Source organism: Staurois parvus, unplaced genomic scaffold (assembly GCF_062004578.1).
Source record: "Staurois parvus isolate SC_StPar_1 unplaced genomic scaffold, SC_StPar_1.0 ptg000023l, whole genome shotgun sequence".
In the NCBI taxonomy this organism is placed as follows: domain Eukaryota; kingdom Metazoa; phylum Chordata; class Amphibia; order Anura; family Ranidae; genus Staurois; species Staurois parvus.
In genome coordinates this window covers 4,857,945-4,877,037 of record NW_028317819.1, presented here as the reverse complement: position 1 = coordinate 4,877,037, position 19,093 = coordinate 4,857,945, and the positions used below count along the sequence as shown (strand labels likewise).

General features: G+C 40.9%; 1 protein-coding gene across 1 annotated transcript; it reads left to right on the top strand.

Moving 5' to 3' along the window:
- The first annotated feature begins 2,492 nt into the window (after nucleotides 1–2,492).
- LOC149472116 (chymotrypsin-like elastase family member 1) lies at nucleotides 2,493–18,771 on the top strand. Its single transcript, XM_089693075.1, has 8 exons — nucleotides 2,493–2,633; nucleotides 6,210–6,307; nucleotides 7,288–7,388; nucleotides 10,167–10,292; nucleotides 12,424–12,560; nucleotides 13,309–13,454; nucleotides 15,492–15,641; nucleotides 18,646–18,771. The coding sequence occupies exons 1-8, from the start codon at nucleotides 2,594–2,596 to the stop codon at nucleotides 18,652–18,654; spliced, it is 807 nt and encodes a 268-aa protein (XP_089549201.1). The 5' UTR covers nucleotides 2,493–2,593; the 3' UTR covers nucleotides 18,655–18,771.
- Nucleotides 18,772–19,093: the final 322 nt, after the last annotated feature.

Sequence of the window (19,093 nt, the reverse complement as noted above, 5' to 3'; positions counted from 1 at the left end):
AACCAGTAAACCCAAAACAGGTGTGTGTTTTTAAGGGCAGGACAGCTGTCAGCAGCACATCCAATATCATCACACTGATTGGAGTCAAGGTTGGCTCACTCCTGGCTCCAATTAGCTCTGGGAGAAGTCATTAAGCTAGGGCCTCACATACTTTTTCCTCCCTGCACTGTGAATGTTTACATGTTATGTGCAATTAAACCATGGCAATATCTAATGTTTGTGTAGTATTATGTTCAGCAGACTGTGTTCTTCTATTGTTGTGACTTAGATGACGTTCAGAGCACATTTTATACCCAATTCATGCAAAACTCCACGTAATCCCAAGGGGTTCACATACTTTTTCTTGCAACTGTATAGGTCTTTTATTTGAAACCTTGAGTTCCTAAATAATGGCACAGTCTCCTCCTGTGGTAACCAGATTAATCAGTGTGATGAATAGAGAGGCAGAAAGGGCTACTAGGAGCAAAACAGTGTTTTCAGCTGACAGAATTGTCATTAATGATAAAAAGGCATGTCTGGAAACACTAGGCAATGACGTCAGCTGGATACACATGGATTTAGATAAATATTGGAGTTTACCAGACCACCAATCAAGAGAAGAGCGGTTAATTAAGTCCTTAAATGCCTTGGAAAATGATATTACTAAAGTGAAGAGACAAAAATTAATCAGAGATAAATCTGATTATGAAGATGGAGCTGTATATAAATGGAAAGCTCTCCTTTTCAACATGGCACTAGTGCACTAGTGCACTAGTGGAGGAGATAAATCAAGATACTCTGTTTTGAGACTGTCCTTTAAACCAACCCATATCTCTAAAATAGGCCAACCCTGAAGGGGATACATCAGCCCCTTCTCCGTCATCCTCAACATCTAGTATGAAAGACAGGAAATGGAAGCTGGGGATACCTTTTCAGATGGAAACGATTCGCAGAAATTCAGTGGACTGAATTCCGAGACACCTGAAAAATCTAAGTGAAATTATGATGCAGCAGGCTAGTCCATTTTGCAGAAATTTCATTGCAGCAACTCAAAATGGTACTCAGTAGTCTATATGGACCCCACGTGCTTATATGCATGCCTGAAAACGTCGGGGCATGCTTCTAATGAGACAACAGATGGTGTCCTGGGGTATTTCCCCCCAGATCTGGACAAGGGCATAACTGAGCTCCTGGACAGTCTGAGGTGCAACCAGAGGTGTTCTATTGGATTTAGGTCAGGCGAGCGTGGGGGCCATTTAATGGTATCAGTTCCTTCATCCTCCAGGCACTGCTTGCATACTCTCACCACATGAGGCTGGACATTTTCGTACACCAGGAGGAACCCAGGACCCACTGCACCAGCGTAGGGTCTGACAATGGGTCCAATGATTTCATCCCGATACCTAATGGCAGTCAGGGTGAAAAGTACAGGGCACCAGTAGTGGACCTGCCAATTCTGGTGTTCAATGACAATGCCAGTTGAGCTCTATGGTGCCAGGAAGTGAGCACAGGGCCCACTAGAGGATGTCGGGTCCTCAGGCCACCCTCATGAAGTCTGTTTCTGATTGTTTGGTCAGAGACATTCACACCAGTGGCCTGCTGGAGGTCATTTTGTAGGGCTCTGGTAGTGCTCATCCTGTTCCTCCTTGCACAAAGTAACAGATACCAGTCCTGCTGATGGGTTAGGGACCTTATACGGCCCTGTCCAGCTCTGCTATAGAAACTGCCTGTCTCCTGGAATCTCCTCCATGCTCTTGAGAATGTGCTGGGAGACACAGCAAACCTTCTGGCAAAGGCACTTTGTGCCATCCTGGAGGAGTTGGACTGCCTGTGCAACCTCTGTAGGATCCAGGTATCGCCTCATGCTACTAGAAGTGACATTGACTCTAGCCAAATGCAAAACTAGTGAAAAACAGTCAGAAAAGAGGAGTAGAGAAAAAAATGGCAGTGGCCTCCACCTGTAAAACCATTTCTGTTTTGGGGGTCATCTCATTGTTGTCCATCTAGTGCACCTGTTGTTAATTTCATTAACACCAAAGCAGCTGAAACTTGCTAACAACCCCCTCTGCTACTTAACTGACCAGATCAATATCCCAGGAGTTTAATTGATTTGATGCTATACTCTGATTAAAAAGTGTTCCTTTAATTCTTTTGAGCAGTGTATATTGCAGTTTACAAGTCCAGTCCTCGAAATGTTTTTAGCATGATTTTACTGTAACTATTTGAAGCTCAGTAAACTGTTGCTATCCAGTGAAATTTGTTGGATAATTGAATACATTCCTATCATTTTCTATTAACATTTTTGCTGGTACACACTGGTCTCTAAGCTATAGCACACAAAGAAACAACCATCCCTGAGGTGGTTTGCAAATAGGCAACCATAATGTTTCTGCCTTCCCAAGACAATAAATAAAGTACATCCTTTGGCAAAAAGCCTCTTAGCAAGCTTTACATAAGCATTCAAAGTGTCCTTGAATAGGAAAGGGAAAACATATCTGCTAAATCCAGCATATGAAACATCTGTGAATATTCTCACCACATCTGCCAAGCCCTGTCCTTTAAATAACAGGAGCCCACTGTAGATGTTGGTCTTCTCAAGAACAACTTATCCAGAATGTTGGTGCTCGTTTTACTTGCTGCATTTGTCCTCTGTGGTAAGATATAACAATTAGAGTAGATCAATTAGAGTAGCACATGACTTCTAACTAACCTGATCATACCTTGTTTTTGTGGGTCTTGATTTATTTGTTTTATTATTCAGTATCCTGTCTCCTGTGCTTGACAGTGACAGATCACAGAATCTGGACTTTAACAGCAAAGGGCAAATAAACCAAACTCTGGCAAAAAAGCTTGATTGATTTTGGTGCCGCTCAAAGTAGAGGTGAAAGCATATCTATGTGTCCCAGAACCAGAGATGCAGGCTTGACCTAATACCAATTCAGGGGCCCTATGACTAAGCCCCAGTGGGCAGAGCGAAGTGCATCAGGGTGTATGGTTTGGTGGAGACATGTAGGCTGAGGCCGCTGTTTATCATTTATCCATCTGGGCTAGTCAGGAGTAGTGGCAATCCTTTCCTCTTTACATTTACTAGCCCTCTGGCAAAAAAGTATTTTGTTTTGCATGAACCAGGGTAAGGTTAGAACCATGTCTGTTTCTTATTTTTGCTTGGATCCTTATTGATGACTGTAAAGTGATGTGAGATCTTTGTGAGGGAGTGTTTTTATTGCCATATAGCCTTCCTGTCCTGTGGACTCCTGTTCTTCCCTTTCCATGTACCATTGACACAGGGACAGTAAATGAGGGATTATCTTGTCAGCAGGGCCATAGAGAGAAATAAAAACTTAACAGTAATTTTAACTCCTGGCCACATTTTCAAGAATAACCCCTTCAGGACCAAGGTCAACACAAACCTTAATGCCCTAACCCAATTTTACAACTTTGGCCTGTGTTAGTATAACTGTACCTATCATCACAATTATTTAGTGTTTCCAAGTGGATCATGCTGTTTTTTTAGGACAGACTGGGCTTTCATTTGGTGGCAAATGTTAATGACTATTGCCTTATTGAAAAAAATAGTAAAAAATCATACTTCAACATTTAACCTGACATTTTTATGCCACTACCATGTACCTCCAAACCTGCAAAATTAATTCACTTACTGTTGACAATTGTGGCAATACCACATATGTGTGCATAATTTGTTCTTTGTACCCATAGTAGGGCCAAGAAACAATAGTATGTATTTTGTTTTTTTTACCCTACTGACACTAAAACTTTGCACTGACACTAGATATAAAACATTTTTTTTCTTACTTAAACACAAAGTGACACAAACACTGGCAATAACTCATACTTACACTGCCACTAGCATTGACACCTACACTCTTGAAACTAGGTCACACACTGAACTAGTTAGGCCTCAAGCCCCTGAATGCACCTCAATAAAAGCCTATATGTTCATGCACACATGGGCTTTTAGAGGAGTTTAGGAGCAGTAACGTTTAAAGGCAGTCAAAGCTGAGGAGCATAAAAAACAGCAAAGGCAGCTAAACGTGCCTTGGTACGTTTATCACTTCAGCATTTATTCATTTCAATGGCCATAATAAATTTAAATTCTGGCTAATGAAATAAACGTCCAGATGCTAAACACGACTAAATGCTCCTAAATGTGTTTGAAAAACAATTACGGCTTGGGGGCGTTTTTAACACGGATGTTCTCATGTCAGGAAAAACAGCCTTTAAAATAATCCAGTGTGTATGGAGCCTTTTATTTTCATCACCAGATTTTTTTTTTGTTCAGACATCTCCTCCAGTAATAAGGAAAAGTTCAAATGTATCTTTTCTTCTTTGCTAACAGAGAGGTCTGGTGTTTCACATCTTTACAAAGGAGAAACAACACAGGCACGGGCTACAGAATGAATGATAACTGTGGCAACCAATCAGAGGCTATTACAGTGATCATCTGACCATGATATTTTTCCACCAGGTCCTGATCATTAGTAGGAGACGCAGGGCTGTCATGGGAGCATGCAAACGAGCACACTTCCAGCACAAACATGGAAACACATATATGTGGCACCCAGGATTAAAGCCCACTTTCTGGACATATATGTGTTACACGGTCATAAAGGGGTTAAAGAACAAAAATCTAAGACTATGGCTAGCTTGATGAGTGCTAGGGATTTTTTCTATTCTTCATTGATTTTTAATTGCTCTACCTTTGATCGCCTTTTCTCTGACTTAAAGTGATATTAAAGGTAATTAGAAAAAAAAAAATAACAAACATATCATACTTACCTGCTCTGTGTAGTGGTTTTGCACTGAGCAGCCTCAATCCTCCTCTCCTTGATCATCCACCAGAGCTCCTGGCATCCTGCCAAGTGCCCACAGAGCAAGCAGCTTGCTATGGGGGCACTCAAGCAGGCTCACTCCTGAGCCACTGTTCTGTGTGTCTAGTCACACACAGAGCCAAGGCACGGCCCCCCCTGCCCCTCTCTCTCCTCTTTGGCTCATTGGTTGTGATTGAGCCATTGCCGCCTGCTGCTGTCTCAGCCATTGAGGAGGGAGTGTCCCCAGACAGCCAATGCTCTCATGCACACCGCTGGATCTCGATGGGGCTCGGGTATTTAGGAGGCTGAGGGGGCTGCCCTCATGCATAAAATTAAAGTAAAAAAACATGCATGCAGGAAAGTAAAAAAAACTTAAATTAAGACTTTAGGCAGCTAACATTTTCCGTAGGGACTGCAGCTTGATTTCTAAATTACCACTACTGCAGTAAAACTATGAAAAACTACAGTAAAACAGAGCCTGTGTGGACATATGTTTAGAAGGTCATTTATTCTCTCATAAATACTAATAGAAATTGATTGTAGATTACATCTAAGCTGTTGTGGTCATCTGTTTACTTTCACAGACACAGGGGACCTAAATAAAGAAGTATTTATAATAATGTGCCTAAATAATTGCATGTAGACATGTCTAATTTTTAGAAAATCACACAAATTAGGAATCAAGACACTTGTCAAAAAAACTCTACTAATTGGTAATATAACCCACCCATTTAAGGTAACTGAGCCAAAAACTGTTTAATCAAAGAAACCTGATTTACACTAGATAGTCACCTTGTCCTGTAAGCAATGTTTTTGGTAGATCCTCCTATTTGTCTTTCTTTGATTTTTTCTGACTTTTATATAGAATGTGTTTTGTTTTCAATTTTCGATTATTTTCAATAGGAAGCAGGGGTAAAACCTGCATATCCAGTTCACTTTTCTGTGCAGGATCCCCAAATACAAGGCAATTCTGACATAACTATTGTCCCATCTTTGTGGGATCAGAGCCAGGCTCAACATCTCCTACTTCCCAAATGTTACTATTGGACAATGTTTATTTTAGGGGCCTCGTTGGGCAATAGTAAGGCAAAAAGGTGGGATGGGTGAGTTCAGATTTGTGTCTCAGAAGGCTGGATTGATATTTATATATCTGAGCAGTTAAGGATTCAGAGATCCAGTGATGTTGAAGAGGAAAGCTAACCTGGAAGTGCTATGTAGTACCAGAGTTTGCTTTAGCATATGTATAAAGATGAGCAACTCTTAGCACCTTTACATGTCTGGAGTCACCTACATTTCCCAACCTTCTTGCCAGTTTACCCCTTAACCTATTGTGCTAATCTGATGATCGTAACCTGATGGAGTAAATGCCTTTTATGAAATTTGTTTTATTTTTTCCAAAAGGACATTGCCACGATGGTGTTCAGTACATTGAGGATGCTGAGGAGAATGCACGTGTAGTGGGAGGAAGCAATTCTGCCAGAAATGCATGGCCATGGCAGGTAAGATAGGAGAAGGAGAATAAATCAAATGGTGTTTTTAAACCTTTAAAAACATCATTTGTGCACACATTACAGTCATGACATTTAAAAAGCACTTTTAAAAAATGAGGAAATTGAAATGTAGCAGTAAAAATGTAGCCACCAACAACATGTTAATGTGTTAGTATGTGACCCTGTTCTTAAAGGGGAAAAGACATTCATTTAAAACTTAAAAATTTTAACTTTCAAAGATACATTGTTAAGTATACCAAACTTATCAGTGACTTCTGATTTCCCATTCTCAAGCTTTAGAGACTTGTACCTTCAAATTTTTCCCACTGGAACTGTTTAAAACTGACCAATTTGTTATACAAATAAAGTGTTCTTTTTCAATATTATACCTTTAGTTCTTATAAAAACTCCAGCTAATTTGTTTTTAGCTTTAGAAAGAATGGGTTAGAGTTAGAACCTCTGTTAGCTTTTATATTGGTAGAAGAAGGAAAAGCAAGAGTGCAACAACAAAGGTTTATCGGTCCAAAGGTAATTAATATTTAATCATAGAAATTCAAAGACAACAAGCCAGTGCATTTGTTTCAAGGGCTATATGGTTCTGTTCCTCATATTAATCTGTTGGTTTGAAGGAAATGTTTAACTTGTGTAGGTTAATACAGTGGGGTTATTTATGAGTTTTATCAACTCATATAAATTAACTGGTTCTTTTCATCCAAATGCATTCTTTTCAACCAAAAGCAGCTAATTGTATAAAAGCTCAATTTAGTCCTGATATACTGTACATTGGTTTGTTGTCTTCAGCCTTCTATGATGAAGTAAATACTTTTGAACTACTAAAGCTTTGGTATGGGATTTTCCTTACACCTACTAGTAATCACCCTAATGTAATTACATTAAGAAAAAATATTAATGTGTACAACTAAAAAATAATAGTAAGATACTATTGTTTAATAATATAATTATTGTTTATTATCATTTTCCACCTCTAGGTATCTCTCCAGTATATCTCTGGCAGCAGCTGGTACCACACATGTGGAGGTTCCCTAATCCGTACTAACCGTGTCCTGACTGCTGCTCACTGCGTGGACAGGTAACCAACAACGTTACATATTGTTCATTGGTCAGCATTTACCAGAAAAAAAGTTGGACTGAAAAGGGGATATATTATGAGGTGACCTGTATACTTTGTCTTAGGAGCAGGTGCACAATAAGCAACCTAGTCCATGAAACACTGTAATAAAACAATAATAAATGTTGATTAGAAGCCATGTAGATACAAGATGTGCAGACATATGGATTTATTATCAACCATTATTTTGACCAGTGATGCTCAGACCATTCAAAAACCATTGTACAAATTTGTGAAAAAAGGTGCCGCACCCAAAGTCTGTTTAGAAAAATAAAAACAAATATGCAATGGTCATGGACACTAATACAGGCCATACATGGGTAGAATTCTGAACTAATTTTCTTTAGGAAATCAGAAATTTTGTACATTTTGTAATCCGATGGTGCCACCATTGATTTTGAAATTCGACTAACCAAGCCTTCAATTTCACCTCATGTTGCTACAGAAAAGAATTTTTGTGGCTGGGAATCTTCTTTTCTTTCCAGATCACAGCTCATGCTCATTTCTTTTTCGATTATATTTCTCACATGATTCTCCCATTATTGATTAAAAAATTGTATATTTTTCAAAAAATTTCCAACATGCCTGATCACCCAAATTCGATGGCCACACGAAAATTGGCCAATGCTGTGGCCCACTAGTGGTGCGAAATTCGAAAGAAAATTAGTAGTTACGATTTTCAAAAGAAAATTTGTTTGGAATTCGACCCATGTATGATCTGCATTAAAGTCAGAAATATCTAGTGGATGATATTAGTTTTAGGAATAATTGGTGTGAGCCAAATACGTGAAAAGCTGTATTGTAAATATGGGCTTCTGTTTTACGTAGTGTTGACATCAAGTTCCTCCATCCCTTCTTTCTCTCTTTTTTGATTTCTATATATATATCTCTTTACAATTTTCTTCACACCTGCTTCTTTCTTCTTTTTTTTTAATTCTTGCACAAACGTTTTTTTATTATGTTTGCAAGATAGAGAATTGGTGAAACAGGACAATTAAACCCTAATACAATGATAATGGCATTGAAGGTACAATTACATGAAACGTAAAAGGAGTCATTGTCAAACTATACAGTACAATACTAAGGATACCCAGGAAACCAAACCCTTAACTATGGGAGGTGAGAAACTAGGGGGTTTAGGGCATGGTAAAGGATTGCCAGGGGGTCATGTAGAGAAGGTACAGAGGACATGTCTTAGCTCGTTAATTTTTTTTTTTTTTGTGAGGTCTGGAGGAATGTGGTGATCAGTGTTCTAGTAATGTTTTATCAAAGGCCGATGGCAAGTATATATTGATCCAGGGTTGCCAGACCAGTGTATATTTGGGAACTTTGTCTACCAATGTTGCCTCAATGTTTTCATGGATCACAACTTGTGTGATCCTTTTTTTTTGTTTCATCTAAGCGTAGGTTAGTTTTTTCCAGGCCTTGACTGTAGTTTGCTTGTCCACCATGAGCACTCAAAGGAAAAGCTTTAATTATGCTTCTTGTTAGTTCATGTTTTTAGTTGATTAAAATCATTCTCATAAATTCTTGTTTAAATTTATGTCAAGCCAAAACATTTTCTCTTGGTTTCGGATAGAGTGGAGAAAAATCCAAACCCTGTCAGGTTTTTATTGCTATCCATAACTTTTTTAGAGAGGTTTCCCCTCATTTCCTGTCCTGCTGACATTGTTTACCTAAACAAGGGATTATCCAACAGTAATACGGTCATAAATAAAAATGTTTAATTTTAGTAGAGAAGAAGAAGGCTACAACCCCTATCAGATTTTTATTTCTGGCTCTGTCCCTGTTTCAGATGTTTCCTCACTTTCAATCAGGTAATACCATTGTCAGCAGGACAGGAAGCAAGGTTAAACCTCTCTCATGGAGCTCTAGATGTATTCCTCCCAACTTTCTGAGACGGGAAGGAGGAACATCTTTAAGTACAGAGTATGTAGACAAAGGACACAACCCTAGTACATCCACAGTTACACAGATCACAAAGAATTGCCTAAAAAAGATGTTAACAATTATTTTATCTAATTTAAGCAACAAATGTTTTTTCACCATTATGTTTCCTTTAAAAAAGCTTTCAAAAATTGCACATACTATTATTCATAGCTTGGATATAAACCTTAGTTCAATATAAAACTTTTGATAGGTAAATATTTTTTATAGAGGCCTATATAACAGACCAAAAAGAGGGACAACTAAAAAGGAAAGTGAAACAGAAGGAAACTGCTCCCAAAGCGGGACAGTCCCAATAAATCGAGGACAGTTGGGGGATATGCGGATAGCAGTAAAAACCATGCAATAGTTTTAATCTTTCCTCACTCTGTCCAAAAGTTTTGTTGCTTGACATATGCTATAGTCATGTTTTGCCATGATCACGACAGAACAGTACAGTAATAGTATAGTTGCGATACTGATTTTGGCACATCAGCTGTGCCTTTGTTTCCCCTTAAAATACCACAAACAGGTGTAATTATTTACTTATTTGTTTGGCTACTGGTTTCAGAATGGTAGCTATCCTTGCCAAGGTACTTTATTGGCTCCCTAGTTTGAATCTGAGGCCAAGGCGTGTGTGGGGTTAATTTTACTATCGTATACAGTACATAGGATGCGAGGTATAGGCAATCTTGAAAAAGTAAAAGTTCATCTTTTGATATGAGCAAACAGTAGCTGTTATGTGTAAAACCAGATTTCTGAATACTTCATTTTTAATGTTATTTAGCTGACTTTCCCTTTGACTATGTTCAGGGTAGCCACCTATCGTGTGGTGTTGGGAGAACACAGCCTTAGTGCAAACGATGGAACTGAACAGGTGATCTCAGTGTCTTCAATCCGTATTCATGCTTCATGGAATACCAACAATGTAGCTGCTGGGTAAGAACTAAGATAATGCGATCTAAATAAAATTTCAGTTTGCAATTCAAATATGATGTTTTGTTTAAAACGTTTACTGCATAATAAGCAAAACTAGGAACGTTTGCATGTGTAACAATTTTGTTAACTGACATGAATCTCAACCAAAGCATTTTATAATAAAAATATGTACAATTCATAGAGTTTTGGCATGAAACTGGTGCTTCGGTTTGAAAGAAATCTTGATGTCACCTAACACAATCCTGTACATCTGCACAACAAGATTTACTAATATTAAAGCTGAACTCCAACCTCTAATAAATTTGTTCAGTGGTGCGCAACCCCCTGGCCCACGGAGTCCTCAGATGTGGCCAGGGACCTCAAACCAGGGAAATGCATGGCCATACTCTGGGATGGCGGGCTGGTAAGCCCAGATCATGATCAAAGGGTTGCTGGCCCACCATTCCAAAGCATTGGAGTGCCTGAAGCCCCCCTGGTAGTGGAAGAAACAGGTGGCCGCAAAGGAAGCAGGAGCCACACAGCTGATGCTTCCTCTATAGCACCTGCTCCTGTCTCAGGCAGAGTGATACCAAGGGCACTTCACCTGGGACCTTTCTAGTAGCCTGTAGAGTGATTCCAGCAGAAGCTGTAATAGGAAAAGAAAGTCAATGTATTAAACATCGCATACACTGCATTTTTTGCAATGGATGTATTAGCACTTATAAAAAAGGGTTATTAGGCTGTTTTCACACTGGTCCTTAATGCAGGAGTTTTGATGCGCTTTCAGAAAGTGCACCACATCCTCAATATGTAATAGAAGTCTATGGCTCATTGCAGCTAACTGTCAGGCAAGCCACAGGTGCTCTGCGCTGCACGCACGGTGTGGTGAACCACAGCACATCAGTGTGAAAGAAGCCTTATACGGGGCTCAGGACAGTAAGAGCTCATTACAGTTTGGGGTGGCAGTGAAACCCCATAGTTCATTGTGGCCCGCAATCAGATACCAAATCATTTAAGTGGCCCTTGCTCTTTAAAAGGTTTTGCAGCCCTGATCTAGTTGCTCTGTGATTTACCCACCTCTGCCACACAGCCAGTCCTGTCTGACAGGGAAGGAAACCTGATTTTTCTCTGCTGCAGTTAATGAAAAAAAGGTTTTGTTAGCATGCTAGCAATTCAGCACAACTGATTGGTTCCTTGTGATGCAACTCCTTTTACTATTCTGAGTTTTGATATACATGGGATCACAAAAGGCTGTCACCAAGTTAAATTTAGCAACTAACAAAGCTTGCATTTGAAAAATAACAACACTCTAAATATTTGTCTATTATATCTGCTTGATGTTCAGCTTTAAAGTGGTAGTAAAGCCACTTTTTTCATTTTTACCTACAGGTAAGCTTATAATAAAGCTTACCTGTAGGTAAAATGAATATCTCCTAAACGTTAGGAGATATTCAGGTTTTTTTAGCTGGCGTATTTAGCACTGAAGGAACGGCATACCTGTGGCGTTCTTTCAGAGTACTGTGCCGCGGCCCATGACTTCCATCATGGCTCAGCCAGTCAGATGGCTGGATGAAAATGGAAGCCTTTACAACGGTGATAGCGCCCCGCTGAAGGGATTCATTTTTAGGTAAGTTTTACATAATGTGCTAGAATGCATTGCATATTATGCCATTGCCTTGCAGGGAATTTTTTTTATATTTGCTACCATTTTAACAAGCAAAGGTGTTGCCTAGTTTGAAAATTATAGAGTGTATTTACACTGCATGCTTGGCAGGTATGAGATAAAAGCTAAATACTTTGCTAAGTTAAAGCCCAACTCCAGCCAAAACAAATTTTTTCAGGTGGTGGAGTAGGGATCCCTGTTAGGTCTTAACTGCTGTCTGGTTTAGAAGTTTCCACTTGCTTTCTGTTTGGCCTCTAGGAAAGGAAGTGAGCAGAATCTTTCAAAGGAGGGTAGAGATGTGGGTCTATTGGCGAGATTTCCCCTTACTTTACGTGTATTCACAAGAACAGGTAGCAAAGGGGAAATACCCCAATGAGGTCACAAACAGCAATACATTCTTGATACTGGTTGTATACTTTCCCCTCTGTATCCACATGTAAAAATGTTTGCTGTATTTAACTGTGTATGTGTTATACTTTGTCACTGCAGTTATGATATTGCCGTCCTCCATCTGGCTGCTAGCGCTACTCTGAACAGCTATGTACAACTGGCTGCAATGCCAGCGGATGGTGCTATCCTTGCTAACAACTACAGCTGCACCATTACCGGATGGGGAAGGACCACCAGTAAGTTGCTGCAAAATAGGTTTACAAATAATATAATCTGATGAATTCTGTCCCATTGCTAGGTTTACCATTGCATTCAAGATACAGTACCTAATATGACTTCTTTCTACCTCCTTTAAACACCAAAAAAACGTTTTTTTCTATAGACATGACACAGATGAAACAAAAAGCTGCGTACCAGATTTTCTCAGCATAGAACTTTCATTTTCAGATTTACCATATGCTTGAACAAAATCTAAACTGGCAACCCAACAGATACTGTTTAGGAAACCTGTCTGTGGCCACTTCTTGTCACCATCATGTCATTGCTTTACAGGGCTGATCTTCAATGACGTGGTGCAATTTTCCCTATTCAGTACTGTGTAAGCCATACTATCATTCAACATAATGTAGTGGACAGGATGGCACAGATGAATAATCTGTTAAATTTAATGAGTCACCTGTTCTATTTCAACATACTGTATACTATATGTTCATTTATCATTAGGAAGTTTTTTAAATGATCAGTTTCCAGTTATATTATCAAAGAACATCTAGACTCCATCAGCTCTAAGTGAATGTTAATAGATGTATGTGTTGTTGTTCTTTATATGAAATTCATACTTTACACCTCTGTAACTTGCAACATGGAAAGTCCAGGCATTCCTAGTTTTGTTTCAGAATCAGGATATAATGCATAACTATGAGCTAATATATAAAGTGTTCATACCAGTAGTTCTACAAATTTTAATAAATCTTTTTTTTGCAGCTGGTGGATCTCTGCCTTCCATCCTCCAGCAGGCTCCACTGCCCGTCGTTGCCCACTCAACTTGCTCTACCAGCTCCTACTGGGGCAGCACTGTGAAGACATCCATGGTGTGCGCTGGTGGCAATGGAGTCCAGGCTGGTTGCAATGTAAGTACAACTGTCCAAAAATGTCTCAGATCCAGCCCTGATCAAAACACCAACATGACCCACTAGCCATAGTCAGGCTGTTTAGTGTAGGAAGTGATAACGTGATTTTGTGATCTTTGATCATAACTGTTTGAGTTCCAACCAGCTGGAAAATATCCTTATAAACCAGAGTAGAAAAGCCTGTTCCCTGCCAGCATGATGCAAAGAAGAACAACAGTCTTTCTGCAGAGTTCTGACACACCCTATGTTGTGTCAGAACTAAAGCTACCCCATCAGCAGACAGCATAAGCTTTCTCAGACTCAGTCAGTGCTTTGCAGAGAGCCCACGACTTCCTTACAGAGAGCAAAGGTCCTTCTCTGCAGAATGCTAGCAAGGAAAAGGTTTTATTTTTATAATACTGGGGCTGTTTTCCAGAGAAACTTAACTGGTGGCCTTTACATGCTTTAAATCAGGGGTCCTCAAACATTTTAAACAGGGGGCCAGTTCACTGTCCCTCAGACCGTTGGAGGGCCGGACTATAGTTTAAAAAAAAACTATGAACAAATGCAGACACAGTACTGGAGATGACCAGAGACTGCGGACACAGTACGGGAGATGACCAGAGACTGCGGACACGGTACAGGAGATGACCAGAGACTGCGGACATAGTACAGGAGATGACCAGAGACTGCGGACATACAACAGCGGCGGGAATACTGGGCCGGCCGCTCCATAAGACGCACAGACATTTCCCCCCAAGTGTGTCTTATGGAGCGAAATATACGGTAAATGCAGGACACCTTGTTGGGTCAGATCTGTGTACAATGTAAAGAGAGAGGGGGGGGAGATAAGGAGGGGAGAGAGAGGAGGGGGAGAGAGAGACAGGAGTGGGGAGATAGAGGAGTGGGAGGGGGAGGGGGAAGGGGGGAGGGGGGGAGGGGGAGAGATAGAGAGGAGGGGGAGAGAGAAAGGGGGAGGGAGAGAGACAGGGGAGGGGGAGAGAGAGAGAGGAGGGGGGAGAGAGAGGAGGGGGGTGAGGGGGAGAGAGAGGAGGGAGGGACAGAAGGGGGGAGGAGAGAGAGAGAGGAGGGGAAGAGAGAGAAGAGGGGGAGAGAGAGAGAGGAGGGGGGAGAGAGAGAGGAAGGGGGGAGAGAGGAGGGGGAGGGAGAGCGGGGGGAAAGAGAGAGGGAGGATATCGATCATCTATTGCACTTATCTAGGGTCCATGGCCGTGATACCCGACATGCAGCGATGGAGTCTCCTCTCTGGCTCCGCCCTCCGGCCGTGACGGTTGCATGCACTGATCAGAATAGATGGCCGGCTGGCTGCAGAGAGGCTAGGTGAGTGGTGCAGGTTCATAAGCCGAGCCCACCTTCCCCTGTGCTAGAATTGCTGATCCCGCCCTCCTGCCTCCTGGCTGAGCCTTGCGGAGCTCTCCCGACCTGCCAAATCCTAGTCCCTTGCCTCACGGCAGATATGCCCCTGCCCGTCGAACCAGATAAATATCCTCGGCGGACCGTATATGGCCCGCGGGCCGTAGTTTGAGGACCACTGCTTTAAATGAATGATCGATTTCTTATTGATCTCTTCTAATAGGAATAATTCTTTATAGTCCACAACCAGGGGCGGACTGACCATTTGGAAACTCGGGCACTGCCCGAGGGCCCGAGGTCAGTAGGGGGCCCCATGAGATGCCCCTGGTACCTTTTTCATAGGCTTTTTTGAGTTTGGGCAAGGACACAGGGGCCCCATGATCCCCTATTGCCCGGGGGCCCCACAAGTTGTCAGTCTGCCCCTGTCCACAACCCATTCAATCAATATGCCACACACAGGAAAGTGGATTTCAATTGATAGTGAAGACACAATCTGACAGCCACCAACTCTTTGTTCACTAAGACTGAGAACTGGGTGATCAGTGGTCATTCATTGGCGTAGAGGCGGCAGGGCACTTCGCTTTTAAGCCACTATGAAAGAAACAGTTGTAAAAACAATTAATGGGGTTCTATGTGAAACAGTTTTCCAGTATTCTCTCTGATTTCAGCTTTATCCTTTTTTAGGGTGATTCTGGTGGACCTCTGAACTGTGCTGTCAACGGTGTGTACCAGGTCCATGGTGTCACCAGCTTTGTATCCTCCCTTGGTTGCAATGCTTATCTGAAGCCCACTGTGTTCACCAGAGTGTCTGCTTACACCTCCTGGATCAACAGTGTAAGTTGCACATTTTAAGCCTTACACATAGCATCAGCATCCTTAGCATTGACTGTTTAGCTTCTCTTATTTCACATTTTAATTTTATTTGTGCTATAGATATGTGCTGAGATTTCCATATTGTTCTGCTTCGCTTAAGTAATTTAAATTTTATTTTGTGTGCATTCTTTGTTAACTCTGTCATGACCTGCCATTGTAGTTAAATGGCTGGTGGGGGAGACCTATTCTTCTAAATGGATGCTTTAAAACAGTTTTTACTTGCCTGGAAAGTAAGAGGGTGTAACATGCTGGTATCTAGGTAGTTACAACAATGAAAGAATATAACATTAACAGTAAACATATTGGGAATACATACTTGTGCAAACTGTGCTATAATCCCTGTAATAATTGTTCCAAAGTTTTGAAAATTGTACTACAGGCATTATAGCACATTTTGCTAAAAGTGGAGTTTTTCTTTCAGAAGAGAAATGCGGGATACCAAAAAACAAACACACATACTCACCTATATGGCTGCAGCACCAGTCAGACACTGCAGATGATCCCCACTGGCTCTAAGACCAAGAACTGAGCAATCACATGATCACTTAGTTCTCGGTATTCACTGAGCAGAGAGCGGTGATGGTCAATCACCAGCTCTCTGCTCTGCCCTTCCAGTGCTCACCTGAGCACCAGGCTGTGGAGGAGGCAGAGGCAGTTAACTCAGGCTCTCTGCAGCACACTGAGAGGCTGAGCCAGCTGCCAGTCAGGCATCTAAGCGGATCCTGACATTAAAGTTTTATCCCACTGTCGGCTGAATCTGGGTCTCAGGAGTACAGAAATAAGTGCACTACTGTTACCCAGAAGAGATGTATGATCAAAAAAACTTCTGTAGTGCTTACCCCCGAAAGAGCTGCTTAGTATAATGGGTTTTCTGTTCTTTGCCACAACTCTAGGAACAGATTCAGCCCCTCTGACACACCTGCATGAGTATTGGGTTGCTGCAAATGCATGTGAGCACATGTATCAGTATCCTACACACAATTATGTTAGGGTATCAGGAAATAATCACTAGAATGCTTAATTGTAAGTAAAGCAAGTATACTGTCACAGTGCAAAAGTAAATAGCAATGCACAAATATAAAAGAGTTGGTAAAAGAAACTGTTTGCTCAAAGTAGGCTAACCAAACTAACTACATAGCAGTTTAGTAGTAGCTCAGTTCAGGGTTATTGTGGAGCAATTGGTAAGTATATGGCTCCTGAATTGCAATCTTCAGCCAGCAAACCGGTGGGTCTTAGTCTTTAAGTTGTTACACATCTGTACCCTCCTCTTTAAAAGTCTGCAGTGAATAAAGGCTACTTGTAGACAGGTGCAGTTTACCCTCCTTACCATAGTTAGCACAGTGTGTAGACCGCAGTACAGAGGGATGGAGGATGAGAGGAGCTTTTATTTCCCTGCAACTTCCGTAGCTGCCACTGGGGAAGCAGTGGTCTCATTGAACACTGGAACTCTGGATGATCTCAGTAGCCATCTTTGGTGAAGGCAGTGCTAAAAAATAGCAGAACTCCGCTGTGGATGGTGCATGGTTGTGAAATGGATAGAGTAGGATCAGGATCCCCACTGGTTAGGGGCAGCATACTTAGCCCTAGGGAAAGGTTCCTGATGAAAATTGACACACTATAACACCATGGTCTGCTTGTCTGAACTCCCAGACCATAGTGCTGGGAACTAGAACTTGCACCGTTATTTTACTGCTGTATGCACTGCACTCTGCCTATCAGCCACCTCTTTCTCAAAAAGGTGCCTTGGTAACATAAGATTTATCCAAGGGACAACCTTGCTGCTGGAAATTTGCCATTGTGTGTCAACATTATCAACCTTTCACACCTGTGTGCCTGTGTTCTGGTACCACTGTTTCCATATTGCCTTGAGCTATAATATAAGCAAGTAGTTGTCACTGTTGTCACAGACAGCATATCAAGTACTGATGATTGCGGTTGTTGCCTCTGCTGTTAACCACTGTTATCTTCCACTTAAATAATAATTTTACAGCCCTCCGCTGGACTTTGCATGACATTGTTTGCCATTCTTGTGTGCAAACCACTTGGCCCCACCCATATACTGTATGGATGTCCAGTCTTTTCCTGCACAGTCTGCTAGCCATGGCAAAATCAAACATGGCTGCTCACCAGTCCCAGACATTCAGCAAACTCCAATCTGGAAGCTTGGCTGCCAGAAATCCTTATGGCTTTGTACTCAGGGTGACTCCAGTCCTCAGTACTCCAGTCCTAAGGCTACAGATGATGAGTACACACACCGCAGCCATGATGTGCACTCTGCAGTCCCTCACAGCAAGAGGAAGTTCTCTCCTCTAAAGCCCGGGAGAAAACTGCTTCTTTCTCCTTCTGTTAAGAGTTACACTTCTCTTGTAATATGTGTACAGTAATATGTAATATGTTTATTGAACTTATTTTTTAAATGTTTATTCTCACCCTAAGTTGACTGTTGTACATTTTCCTGCATGTCATTAGCATTAAGAATCTGGTTCAAAAATCCTCTTACTTTTGCTGAAAGTAAAGCCCACATTATCAAAAATATTTAAATTTAACATTAGGATTCACAATACATTGCTGAATAAATAAAAGCCAAATGTGCACACAATTAATCACAGTTAAAAAAAGAAATTCAGGAAGAATTATGAAGCTGGTCGGTGGAAGGTGGCGTAATATGTATGCTACACTTTGCTCAATAGCATGCTTCAGCAGATACAGCCATTTAAAAACTCAGTACCACCCATGTGTCCAATCCCTGTGTCTCTGTAGTGTTTTGGATAGTCTGGAATTCCCACAGACTTCTGTAAAACCACTTATGTTGATTCAGATGTTGCAGAACAGCATATAGACTACAGGTGTGCAAACAGTAGGAGGTCATCAAAGAAGAACAAGTTTTTAAATATTCTTTATAACCACACAGTATGACAGCAACATCTGAGTCTAGTTTATTCATTCAATATTCTTTTCCTTTTAGAACCTGTAAGAACATCATTCTAAGAACTGGCAAAGGAAAGGAACATATCTGAAGACATCATTAAAGATAACAATACTGAAATTCTCTTTCTAAAAACCTTTATGTAATAAAAGATCCTTTTCCATCTGCAATGTGTGATGATTCTTCATTTTATTATGAACTGTTTAAGTTATCTGTAATATATCTACTTTCTGTAAAATCTTTATATTATGTTAAAACTGTTTTTATGTGATATAACTTATCAAAAACCACATTCTGGATTTTATATGAACTGCCTCCTCCCCCCAGGAGAAGGAAAAAGTGTTCATAGCACTAAACTATATTTTGGGATTAGAATATCTACACCCTAATGCCCCCTCACACTTACCTTCTGTAGAGCCTGAAACCTCCCATTATGACTCTCTGGAGCCCCAACCCTGACACTAACCCTTCCGGGAGCCCCAACCTT